General features: G+C 39.7%; 1 protein-coding gene across 3 annotated transcripts; it reads right to left on the bottom strand.

The window, feature by feature from the left end:
• Window positions 1-2878: 2878 nt before the first annotated feature.
• Window positions 2879-9949, bottom strand: ccr7 (chemokine (C-C motif) receptor 7). 3 transcript variants are annotated; one of them, XM_038279001.1, is made up of 3 exons: window positions 9824-9949; window positions 8842-8891; window positions 2879-4131 (listed from the first exon to the last, which is right to left on the bottom strand). In XM_038279001.1, exons 1-3 carry the CDS (start codon window positions 9867-9869, stop codon window positions 3025-3027), a joined length of 1203 nt encoding a protein of 400 aa, XP_038134929.1. In that variant the 5' UTR covers window positions 9870-9949; the 3' UTR covers window positions 2879-3024. The 3 variants fall into 3 exon arrangements, with proteins under 3 accessions (XP_038134929.1, XP_038134931.1, XP_038134930.1); XM_038279003.1 differs by lacking the exon at window positions 9824-9949 and adding an exon at window positions 9767-9789; XM_038279002.1 differs by lacking the exon at window positions 9824-9949 and adding an exon at window positions 9660-9693.
• Between the last annotated feature and the right edge of the window lie 3412 nt (window positions 9950-13361).

Here is a 13361-nt window from a genome sequence, read left to right as displayed (position 1 = left end):
CCCTAATAATACGCAGAATAAATATGTGCAATAGTAGTAGGTGGGCCATGCCTTCGGCATGTGGCCCCCCTAATAATACGCGGAATAAATATGTGAGATAGTAGTAGGTGGGCCATGCCTTCGGCATGTGGCCCCCCTAATAATACGCGGAATAAATATGTGAGATAGTAGTAGGTGGGCCATGCCTTCGGCATGTGGCCCCCCTAATAATACGCGGAATAAATATGTGCAATAGTAGTAGGTGGGCCATGCCTTCGGCATGTGGCCCCCCTAATAATACGCGGAATAAATATGTGCAATAGTAGTAGGTGGGCCATGCCTTCGGCATGTGGCCCCCCTAATAATACGCGGAATAAATATGTGCAATAGTAGTAGGTGGGCCATGCCTTCGGCATGTGGCCCCCCTAATAAATATGTGCAATAGTAATAGGTGGGCCATGCCTTCGGCATGTGGCCCCCCTAATAAATATGTGCAATAGTAATAGGTGGGCCATGCCTTCGGCATGTGGCCCCCCAATAATGATAAGACTCAGTATTCTAATATCCTGCTGCTGCAGAAAGGGAAATGCTAAATAAAAATGCCAGCATCTCATTTAAAGAAGTAAACTTAAAACCACAGAACCTTTTTCAGCAAACCTAAACCTCAAAATATTTTCAAACAGGAAAATTCTACTTAGCAGATACTGAGTAAAGCTAAGAAAAGACTTTATTCAAATTGGTAAAGTGTTACCCTAAACCACAATAAACTTAAACAGTACGACTCCACCTTACACGAGTGATTTCCTGTGAGTACCATCTGTCTGCTTCCGTGCACCTTTATCTGACTTTAGATAAAGCTGGCAATAGAGGTGAGAGGTGAGCCAATCTTGTCTTTAAAGAATCACAATGTATCCTCTCAGACGTTTTTATGAGATAACTTTCAGGGACAGGAATGCAGGCCTAGAAAAATGTCCTGCTGCGTATCTCAGTCTTGCAAAGGAAGTGTTGAAATTATCTTAAATTCACCTTGGAAGAGGTATGCAGACCATTTAAAAATTCATGTCACAGCCACACATATCCATATATTTTATTTGTTTGTTTTCTTATATAAGAGATCAACACCCAGTGGTGAGCATAAAGTCGGCTCTGAAATCTGAACCTTCTTGTTTTTCTATTTTAAACTGAGAGCAAAATCAACCATCCCATCAAAACCTTTGTGGTTTTGATGGGATGGTTGAACACTGGTGGTGCTCTATGTTTGGGGGTGGATGCCCCTTGCAGCTGCTTCTCTGATTCTGGCCACCTAGGCTCAGTCGAGGCGCCCATGGGGTCTTTGGTCCCTGGGGCCCGTGTCTGGTTACAATTCAGGGTGGCTTGCTGCCGGCAGAGCCCGTGGGCTCGCCCCCACGGCTCCTGGGGGGCTTTTGCATTGCTATTGCTGGCCAGTTTCCTACTTAACTCACTATAATTCAAGTCTATAAATATTCCTTAAAATATTCTATATCTTTTATTTTCTGTAGAGTTTGAGATTTCCTTTATCAATTGCAATAGTGTTGGATTAAATTTTTCCTGCACTTATATTGACCGCCTTTCTTCCAGAGGGGGGAAGGACTGTGCTGGACACCCCCTTTTGCTACTCCCAGTTTTAATAACTCCTGAGAGCAACACGCAACAAAACCACATTTGAGCAGGCGTAGGGAGGATTAGGGTCTTTTCACACCCCTGTTCTCCGGCTGCCACCCGGAGTCTGGGGCCTGTAGGAAGAGCGAGCTGCCTGGTCCCTGGTCTTGGCGGGGGGCTGCTGGGGCGTGTAGCAGTTGAGGGGAGGAAGTGGCTGGGTGAATTAGTTTAGAGGGGGTGGGGGGGGGGGTCTCTTCAGCCTTACACAACCACTATTGAGCATTTTTTCTTTGGATAAACTTAACATAAGCAACTAATCGTGCTTGGTTCCAGGTACTTAGAGATTCACTTCCATACAGAAAGCCAATATTCTTATCTACATATATCACAGTATAGATGTCAGATTAAATAATACTACTTATGCTTCAGCGATAGTATCTAGGTGTTACTTTATTGTATGTATATCTCGTAAAATGTCAGTTGGTTGTGCTGTTTTTTTACATCAAATTGCAGGTGATGAAGCAGAAACTGAAAATGTTTTATCATTATCTCCCTTTTATCTCCTCTTTCTTTCATCTTTTATCTTTTTTTCTGATTTTTATTTCCTGTTTTACCTACATTGCAGTGTCCATATAATCTGTAAAACTCCCTGCATAGTTATAATAAAGCAATTTATATGGAACACTGGCGATAACCATACTGCTACACTTCTGAAAGTAAAATTTGTTGGGCTCTTTTTGGCATCAAGACAATTATTCTTATTGCCACATAACCAGGCAGGACACTGTTAAAAAAATAAATAAATGAAAAAATAATAAATACATAGACATCTTTCGGATATTTGCTTTATTACGGGTCTTTTCACTAGCTATTTATATGTTTTCTGGACATGAACCAGTATGGTTGAGAGTTGAGAGTCTTTCAGTTTGTAGCACTATTTTCTTACAGCAAAAAGGTCGACATGCGCATGAATGGATTCTCTCCAGGTACAGCTTCCTCCCACAAACTCAAAACATTATTGTGAGGTAAAGGTGCTTCTCCAAAGTGTCCTTATGTGTGTGTGTATGTATGGGTGTGTGTGTGTGTGTGTGTGGGGGGGGGGGGGGGGGGTAAGGCTGTATGTCTGTCTGTATGAATAAGCGGCAGAAGACAGATGGATGGATGGATGTTTATTTCAATTACCGTTTTTGGTAAGCATTAGTATTTGATTTATTAGCATCTGTAGTGGAAGTAATTTTGGTTCACCTCCTATTGTAAATGCACTAAAAAAAAGCAGGTAAACAGTGAAAAAACAATTTATTCACTTAAAAAACAGAAAAGTTACAAATGAAATTTATAACAGCCAGCATAGCTCACACAAAATGCAATTATATAATTTCTGCTATGTACACGGCAAGCTAGTAGGATTTGATAGAACTGTTTGCATTAGTCCATTGTAAGTTCTTTGGCTAATGGGTTGAAACTTTTAGGAGCGAAAGAGTTGGTGGTCTCTGTGTCAAGCCCTGCAGAGCTCCTCCTCCGATTGGAGGTATATCTGTAGAACCTCTCTTGGCTCATGCAGCCAAAGTCCTTCAGCAGCTTCAGTACGTCATGCCGAAATTTTATGCCGATAAAGGCATAGACGAAAGGGTTCAGGCAGCACCTCAGAAAGGCCACATACTGCGTGATGTCGGTAGCAAAGAGAAGGCTATTGTCATATCGGCAGTTATCTGTCCCCCCTTCTCCTAATACAATTGTTGTCCAGAAAAGGACAATGTTGTAAGGCACCTGGGAGCCTAGGAAGACAACTACAATGGTAAGAATAACCTTGATGGCCTTGTTCCGTTCAAAGCTGCGAGCATGGCAGAGCGTCTGGATGATGCAGCTGTAACAGAAGCCCATGATCAGAAGTGGAACAAAGAAACCCAAAACAATCTGACTGGACTGGAAACCAACTCGGAGATGGTCACTGGTGTTGGAAAATGGAGAGCAGGTGTTGTTGTTGATGTTGGTGTACACCATTTCCGGAAAGGAGCAGATCACCGCTATCACCCAGCTTGCAGTGGAGGACAGCTTGCTCAGAAAGACAGCCTTTGAGCGAAGGCCATGGGTGGAAACGGCCTTGGCGATGGCAAAGTAGCGATCAATGCTGATGAGTGAGAGGAGGAACATGCTGCTGTAGAAGCTGACCTTGTAGACTGTGTGCATTGCTTTGCACAAAAAAAGCCCCAGCACCCAATCTGCCATAGAGTTGGCTGCCCAGAAGGGGAGCGAGAAGGAAAAGAGCAGGTCAGCGAAGGACAAGTTCAGCAGGTAGACATCCGTCATGTTCTTGAGACGCTTGAAGTAGAAGACAGTGGCAATGACCAGCAGGTTTCCGGCCACCCCAAGCAAGCAGATGATGGTGTAGCACAATGGCATAAACCAGCGGCGAAAGATTCGGTTTTGTTCTTTGTCGCAAAGTGTAGGAAAGTCAGAGTAATCTTGGGAGGGGATTGAGTAATCCAAATCTTCAATGGATGTGGAATTTTCTGGATTCTCAGACATGGAGGACTGCAAAAAAGGAACAAAAAGTGACATGATGAGCTTTTTAGTCAGTCTTACTGGTTAGGTGCACATTTAAAAAGCCATTTCCTCAGAGGAAATGGTACTTCTAAAAGGAAAGCCAGTGGTTGTTGCTGCTGAATCTTTCTGTGTGGATGCATCCTCTACAGGTGCATCTCAGTGCACCGCCACCAGAGAGTATTCATGTCCTATTCACACATTACAGATTTATAGGAGAGTATATTTTTTTTATTTTTCTTAGGGATCTACACACCTTTAATAAGTCAAAACAGCTATTAGAAAGATGTGCAAATATCAATGCCAAAATCATGTTATTCTACTACTTCATATGTGTTCGCTTGCTATTTTGTAGCTGCACAATTTGCAGCAAACACAACCAGAGGTCTTCTGAACACTTGTCTCTACTACAAGACATGTGATTTGGATTACTTCTGCCATTGTTGTCTGCATATATGACACAGAAAGACATTTTTAGGTATTTTCAGTTATGTTAAATTAGATTGTCTGAGCTTTGACTACCCGCCTAAGGAAATTCACAGACTTTTGATTAAACTGATGCTTTTTTTGAGTTGGTTTGTGCTTTGAGCCTTTTTTCAGCATTGTTAAGCAAGTTTTCATGAGGACTTTCTACATATTTGACTGCTGCCATGTGTCTGTGGCAGTTAATGGAGGAAAATCATCCACTACCTGCCACAGAAAAAAGGCTCTGTGCGTGATCATGTCACCATTGTGCTAAACTTTGCTTTCTATTGACTTGCTTGGGGTTTCGGTCTAAACTTCTGTTTATGAACTTATGTTTTATGAAATTTGTTGGGGATTTTTTTCACGTCTGACCATTTCTAAAACTTGTTTTGGTCAAAATTGAGCTAGCTGCCTTTTTTATTAGACATTCTACCATAAAGCCAATTAGGGTTGACTTTTGCTTTTTCTATGCACTGATGCAACAGTAGAGCTTCACTGTTTAATGATCATTATGTTGCTAAGTGTGCACCTTTCCTCTGTAATAATGCAGTTTGCTGGATCAACCTGATATAGGGAGGGGTCTACTTGATTTTCCTTTTTAAGTAACGGGGGACCTCAGTGCTTTCAGGGGGCATTCACTGCTAGAGTTTGCTTTTCCAAGGTCTTTATCTTGACACAATCTATTCTGATAGGCAACCCTTTCCTCTTGCTGTATTTCTTGGTTCCTGCATTAGTAAACAGGAAACATGAAATGCAAGTTTTGATATTTTAAAGCTTTTAAAAATAAAATGTTTCTGCTTTGTAGCTATGGGCTTTTTTTCTTAGAGATCTACACAATCACATTGATGGCTTGTTCCACTTAAAGCTGCGAGCATAGCAAAGTGTCTAGATGATGCAGTTGTAACTGACCAAAAGTGGAACAAAGAAACCCAATTATGATCTCACTGGCCTGAAAAGTCAAAGCTCAAGCTGAGTATAGTTTATTTAGCCAATGTGAACTAACCCAGATTTGCTTAATACTAAATCTTGATCTTAACCACATGTGGAAAAGGGGAAAATGGCTTTCTTTGGTGTCTTTTTTCTTCAGCAAAGTTATTCAAAACATTAAACCATTACAATGCATCACACACAATGACCTATATTAAGGATTTCCATCAATGATCATTATGATTTAGTGCTGGTGAAAACATGTGAAAATGAGCAAATCTGAAGATTAAATGCAACCAAGAAAGAATAATACACTGTTCAAAAAATAAAGGGAACACTCAAATAACACATCCTTGATCTCAATGAATTAAATATTTAACAAACATTCATTGAATACGCTATTCTTTATAAAGCTGAATGTGCTGACAACAAAAATGACAAAACAATCATCAATGGAAATCAAATGTACAGTATTAAAAAATGGAGGCCTGGATTTGGAGTTACACACAAAATCAGAGTGGAAAAACACACTACAGGCTGATTTACCTTTCATGTAATGTTCTTAAAACAGGTAAAATGAGGCTCAGTGTTGTATTATATGACCTCTCTACAATTCCTGGGCATGCTTCTGATGAGGTGGCAGATGGTCTCTAGAGGGATCTCGTCCCAGACCTGGACTAAAGCATCTGCCAACTCATAAACAGTCAGTGGTGCATTGTAATGTTGGTGGATGGATCGAGACATGATTTCCCAGATGTGCTTAATTGGATTCAGGTCTGGGGAAGGGGCGGGCCACTCCATAGTTTAAATGGCTTAATATGCTGACACACTCTAAGCACATGAGGTCTAGCATTGTACTGCATTAGGAGGAACCCACAGCCAACCACACCAGCATATGGTCTCACAAGGCTGAGGATCTAATTTTGGTACCTAATGCACATGGAGGGCTGTGCTACCCTCCAAAGAAAGGCCACCCCACAACATTACTGACCCACTGCTAAACTGGTCATGATGAAAGATGTTGGAGGCAGATCGCTCTCGACAGTGTATCCAGACTCTGTAACGTCTGTCACATGTGCTCAATGTGAACCCGCTTTCATCTGTAGAGAACCAGTGGCAAATATTCCAATCCTGCTGTTCTCTGGCAAATGCCAAGCATCCTGAATGGTGTTGGGCTGTGACCACAAACCCCCTTCTGTGGATGTTGAGCCCTCATACCATCCTCATGGAGTCGGTTCTAACCGTTTGTGCAGACTCATGCCTATTTGTGGCCTGCTAGGGGTCATTTTGTGGGGCTCTGGCAGTGCTCCTCCTGTTTCTCCTTGCACAAAGGCAGAGGTAGCGGTCCTGCTGCTGGGTTTTGCCATCTTACGTCTTCCTCCACGTCTCCTGGTGAACTGACCTGTCTCCTGATAGTGCCTCTACCCTCTGAACACAACGCTGACAGACAGCAAACCTTCTTGCCACAGCTCACATTGATTGGCATCCTGGATGAGCCGCACTACATGAGCCAACTGTGTGGGTTGTAGAGCCTGCCTCATGCTACCACAAGCATGAAAGCACCACCAACATTCAAAAGAGACTGAGAAGTTGCTGAGAAGTGGTCTGTGGTCCCCACCTGCAGGACTACTACTTTATTGAGTTCCTAGTTAGGCAATAAATGCGGCCTCCTAAGTGGACAGTTTGATCACAAAGTCGTTTTATTTAGTTGAAGTTATATTGTGATGTTCCCTTTATTTTTTTGAGCAGTGTATTAGGGTTAATTTTTGGCCTAATGAGATAGATAATTTACTGTCCTCATAAGAAAATGTATTTCTAATTAGTTCAGACAATATCACTCATACAAATCCACACAATCCCACATAGATCAATATTGAGGAAGACGTCTGTTAACGTCTGTTAATCTCTTTTATCCTGCCTGAAATTTTAGTTTAAAACAAAACTGGACTGAGTCAATTTTGTTTATGTTTCTCTACCAACACGGTGAACAAATAGGAAAATTAAGCGATAACAGTTCCTACTTTTGAACTTAGGTAAAATAAGAACCTATACTTTTTTACTTTTACCTGTGTAGTAAGAAATTCAATCAGTGCTTTAACTTTTACCAGAATTTATTTATTTTTTCAGACAGCAATCATACTTATGGTTAAGTATGTGAGTACTTTGACATCTCTGCACCGCAAACAAAAGTTTTCAGCACTTTTATATGACTGACCCATTTCTTGAGCTAAGCCTGTTCTAAAGCGGGGACAGCAAGAGACACAAGTCTTACCTGATCTAAGGAGTAAAACCCAAAGCCCTTTGTTTAAAATCTAAAAAAAAAGAATGTTTTGAAACAAGTTGCCAAACACTAGAGCAGGGGTGTCAAACACAAGGTTTTTCTGTTAAGGGCCACATAAAACAGATTGATGCAGTTTTTAAGTGTAGTCTGCCAAAATACATTGCGGTGAAAAGAATTTCTCACTGAATGCAGAGAAAGCTATTTAGTAAATTTGTTGATGGGTTTAAACAATATGTTATGGCTCAAGCATCCCTTTGTGGTCATTTATGATCTTGATATGGTCCGAAATCAAAATGACTTTGACATCCTTGCACTAGAGAAAGTTTAGAAAAGTAGAGCATTTATGTTGCCTGAAGTCCAGCGGGAAGTTTCCTTAATCCAAATTTAGCCCAGCCATCGACTAGGAAAAATAAGAGTGCTTCCCGTTCCTTGAAAACATTATGGAGATGCTGACTTAATTATATTTGGTGATTTGGTGATATATTTGATGAATACAAAGGGAGTCAGGAGTAATTCTTCCATTTATAATTGTATCTATACTTTACGGTACAAAATAAATAAAGTTTTATTTCATACTGTGTAAAATATAAACATTAATTGGAGTTAAACTCTAGGTTTTCAATTACTGCAAGCTAAAATAATTCCACTCAGCTGAAATAAACACTGAATCTACCATACACACACACACACACACACACACAGTTTTGTTTTCATGACACATGGGGACATTTCATTGACTTGCATTAATTTTATATGGCCTAACCCAGACCCTTACCCTTATCCTAACCCTAACTATTACCAAGATGTAACTAATCCTAACCCTAAACTGAATTCACACCTTAGTCCTAAACCTAACCCCAACTCAAAGAACATAACTTTACCATATAGGGACCAGTTGATTGTCACCATATATATGGTTAGGGTTAGGGTTATATATACTTTTTTTGTTTCATCAACTGACATGACATTTAATGTAATGCTATTCTGATTTTTTGTTTGTATATTAATCTTATTCATAGTTTTCTTACCTTTAAATCGATGAACATTGTTATCACACTTGGCAGGAGGGTTTGGTGATCTAAAAAACACAGATAGTTCCCAAAGTCAGCAGATGCTCCATCAGTGCCTTACAGTACTGCAATTCATAACTCGTGTGGCAGTTCTTTATACTCAATATCACCTTGTGTTCAGTAATATTGAGTACATTTTTCAGATGAAATAAAGCCTTCTGTGAACAGAAACCAGTGACATTTACAAGGGTATTTCTCCCTGCTTACAAAATGTCCCTAAAGTTAGAATTGTTGTCCCTGTGGTCGATTGCCTGTGTGTTGGAACAAGTTTTACTACTTTTTAAACCAGGCAGATCAGTTGGGAAGGGTTTTAGTTACAGTAGAAGTTAGTAACTTCCAGTCCAAACAAAAGTATCAGTTGATTGTTTTATTTATTTATTTTTTTTCTACAGACAGTATGTTGAGGAGCCATGCAGTTTGTTTCTCAGAGATTCTGAGGGGAGAATTATCTTCTTCATCATACTCTATTCAAACAGGCTAAAATGCTGGAGACCCAATCAAGCATTTTTGTGATATACATTCAAATACAGAATGGCAGGAAAAGTGCATAATGCAGGGCCAAAACGTTTAAGATTATTAATGATAACAAAGACTGATAAATGATAACATGACCTATTGGTAACTGTAAGTAAATTGTGGTGTTTTACAAAAAAAAAAAAACAGTACTTTAATCAAAAATCAAGTAACTAAAACATTAAGGGCTCTACAGACATACCTACTTTATATGTACAAAGGGTTCTGAGATGCCATGCTTTTTTACAAGCACAGTGTTTTACCTCTTTGCAGCAACTAGCAGAACAATAGCGACATTAAAGATAACGTGAGTTTTCACAACAACAATAAAAGAGGAATTAGCTCTGAGGTTGTATATTTTCCACCATACCCAATCATTCATCACCACAGCGCAAGCACCCATCCTTTTAACTGATAAGGTACTCACCACCTGGAGCAGTCATGTTAACTGACAGCTGTTCGCTGTGTGACATGCAGACTGTTTCTGTGTTTGATGGTGGTTTCCTTTGTGAAGGGAGAGAGAGAGGAAAAAAAGTTACGTCTCCACTCAACGAGAAATGCTTCTTTCTTTGTATCCTCAGAAGTCATGTGAGAACTCATCAAACCACAAACTCCATTTTAAGAGAGAGAAGCACATGTGTTTTTTTTCCATTTGAAAATTAAGACTACGGTATTTTAAATCACAGTTAACAATTTAATTTAAGAAATGAAAATACACCTACAGAACTATCCTAATTGCTTTCAGATAATACAAAAAGGTATTCCTTTGACTTTTTTACGCTGAAGATGGAATAGATACAGTAATATCTTCCTGTAAGCACTTTGTGATCAGACATACATATTTAATGAATATGAAACAATTTTTGCATTGGTTTTTGAAAGTTTCTTTTGCTATGAATCATGAATTACCTTTGCTCTCATACCAGGTATCTCGAAAAACAGCAGGTGCTCAAATCTTGGTATGAATCACACACACACACACACACACACACACACACACTCACACAAAAAAAGGGGAAAAAAAGCTACAGGAAAACCTGCAGCTACATTTAAAGACCCTGAGATCACAAGCCACAGAGCAGAGGGGTTTCTGTCAAACCAAACTCACCAACAGCCTGTTTGTACTTTGTGTTCAGGACTGTATTTAGAAGGTTTTGTATAGAGGCTGGGAAAATAAAACTTACCACCTTAAGCTACTTGGTATCATGTGCTATTCTTTTTTGTTTTCTTTTCTTCCGTCATCATACAGTCATTTTTGTACTGGACAGCAGCTGGAACCATGCATGAATTACCCCTTTAGACAGACCTGCACAAGCTGCTGCACACCTGTGTCTTTGTGGTTTGTGTTTTCAGCTTTCACTTAAAGCAGCTCTAACCACAGCATTACAAAAAAAAAAAGTTTACTGTAGAGCAAATTATTCACATAGAGTGCAAAGTTTGAGTTAAGATTATGATTAATTTGCTCCTGGCAGCATAATGCAGGTATGAAAGGCTTACTTGAAGGCTTCCAGTCACATGTCCAAGTTACTTCATGGTTTTGCTGCCGAATTCAACTCCATATACAAGAGGACACCTTGTTTGTTCAGTGTTAAAAACAGGAAATCAGAAAAAAATGTCTTTCATCTTACCCACTTCCTTTACCTGTACTGTGCAAGGGACATACATACTTTTTGCAAGTGCCATGTGTGCCACAGTCAATGAGTGATACAAACCACCGAGTTCCAAGAACCCTTGTTTTTGATCATTTTTCAGTCGGGATAAAAAAAGAAAACACTCGTAGAAGCTTCCTTCTCTCTGCTTACCTCCTTTTTCTGCACTATGTGCAGAATAACTAGTCAAGTTGTATTTATGAGGATTATATTTATTATTGGACCAAAATTGTGTTCTCAATCAACCTAAAATACAATGCAATACAAAGTTTCATATTTTTGGAGTTTGATGTGTTTTTTTTTTTTTTTTTTGTTTTTTTTTTTTTTTAGATTTGGCCATTTTATGAGGATGTCTGTGTGTGCAGGTAAATATTACTGTGCAGAATTATTAGGCAGCGTAATAAAAAACAAATACATACCCATCTCACTTATTTTCACCAGGTAAACCGATATAACAACTCAAAAACAAAAATCTTTCTTCACCATGACGCTCAAAAGCCTTCCACCCATAGATTCTGTCAGTTTCTTGATCTGTTTGCAATCCACATTGGGTGCAGCAGCCACCACAGCCTCCCAGACACTGTTCAGAGAGGTGTACTGTTTTCCCTCCATGTAGATCTCACATTTCATGAAGGACCACAGGTTCTCCATGGGGTTCAGATCAGGTGAACAAGGAGGCCATGTCATTATTCTTTCTCCTTTTAGACTTTTTCTGGCCAGCCATGCTGTGGTGTATTTTGATGTGTGACGGAGCATTGTCCTGCATGAATATCATGTTTTTCTTGAATGATGGCGACTTTTTTTTGTACCAGTGTTTGAAGAAGGTGTCTTCCAGAAACTGGGAGTAGGTCTGGGAGTTGATCTGGACTCCATCATCAACCTGAAAAGGTCCCACAAGCTCATCTTTGATGATACCAGCCCATACCAGTACTCCACCTCCACCTTGCTGGCGTCTGAGTCGATAAGGAACTTGCTGCCCTTTACTGATCCAGCCTGGTGCCCATCCATCTGGCCCATCAAGACTAACTCTCATTTCTTCAGACCAAAACACCTTGGAGAAATCAGTCTTCAGGTATTTCTTGGACCAATCTTGACGTTTTGTCTTGTTCAAAGGTAGCCTTTTTTCGGCTTTCCTTACCTTGGCCAGGTCCTTGAATATTGAGCATCTCGTGCTTCTCGGCACTCCAGACATGTTGCAGCTCTGAAATATGGCACAACTGATGGCTAATGGCTTCCTGGCAGCTTCACACTTGAGCCTTCTCAATTCATGGGGAGTTACTTTTGCATATTCTTTTTTCAACACGCTTCTTGTGCCATAGTTGGCTTTTTGCCATGAATCGCTTGATTGTGCGATAATCCCGTTTCAAAAGCTTGGCAATTTCCAAACTGCTGCACCCCTCTGAAAGACATCTGACAATTTTGGACTTTTCAGAGTCTGTCAAATCTCTTTCTGACCCATTTTGCCAAAGGAAAGGCAGTGACCTAATAATTAAGCGCACGTTATATAGGGTGTTGATGTCATTAGGTCAGACCCCTTTTCATTACAGAGATGCACACAACCTGATTTACTTAATTGGTAGTTGGCTTTCAAGCCTATTCAGCTTGGAGTAGGACATGTATGAAATGGATGATGTGGTCGAAACACTCATTTGCCTAATTATTCTGCACACAGTGTATTTCAATAGATAATGCTAATCTTATTTTTCTAAACTGCTTGCAACATCCCAAACTTCACATAACTGAATATTTATATCTTAGTGTAACTAGAAAAATGTGTAACTTAGCTGCCTGGAGAAATAATCTGTTGTCTTAGAAAATAAAGTTTTACTATATATTAGTTTCATGTAAAATAAAACAAAGAATAAACTCAAATATGTTTGGTTAAAACTCAATATATGAAGAATCCCTGAGAGTATGATTGGTTACACCTCTTAGTTAAACACAGTGTTCTGTAGCTACTGGAACCTGGTTGTCGTAGTTATTGTCTATACACCAACTATATACAAATGTGCAACAGCTGGTAGAATAAAAGAGAATGATCATAGTAGCACTGAAAGAATTTAAATAAAATTTTTTTGCAGCAATACATTACAATATATTACACAGAAAATACCTATTAGTATTCTAGCCCCTTTTGCTATTGACTAGAAGACACTTTAAAGGAGACGCTGAAAGCCTACAATTAAGATGACATGATTAAGCATGAAAAACTTAGATAGGCCTCATGACTAATCTACGAGGATACAGATTACAGCATCAGGGAATCCCGAAGATGAGGAAATACTATGGTGAACAAACAGTGTCACAAAGACCAAG

The sequence above is a fragment of the Cyprinodon tularosa genome, unplaced genomic scaffold (genome assembly GCF_016077235.1).
Source record: "Cyprinodon tularosa strain WSP-4 unplaced genomic scaffold, ASM1607723v1 ctg146, whole genome shotgun sequence".
Taxonomy (NCBI): domain Eukaryota; kingdom Metazoa; phylum Chordata; class Actinopteri; order Cyprinodontiformes; family Cyprinodontidae; genus Cyprinodon; species Cyprinodon tularosa.
The sequence above is the reverse complement of the archived record's forward strand: the minus strand, read 5'-3'. Positions and strand labels throughout refer to the sequence as shown.

What these genes read in the sequence shown, in the direction of transcription:
- ccr7 (XM_038279001.1), bottom strand. Translation starts at nt 9,869, where the DNA reads ATGTCACACAGCGAACAGCTGTCAGTTAACATGACTGCTCCAGGTG. An exon ending in TAACATGACTGCTCCAGGTG is followed by an intron (nt 8,892 to 9,823) that starts GTGAGTACCTTA and finishes TGTGTTTTTTAG; the next exon opens with ATCACCAAACCCTCCTGCCA. An exon ending in CAATGTTCATCGATTTAAAG is followed by an intron (nt 4,132 to 8,841) that starts GTAAGAAAACTA and finishes CCTTTTTTGCAG; the next exon opens with TCCTCCATGTCTGAGAATCC.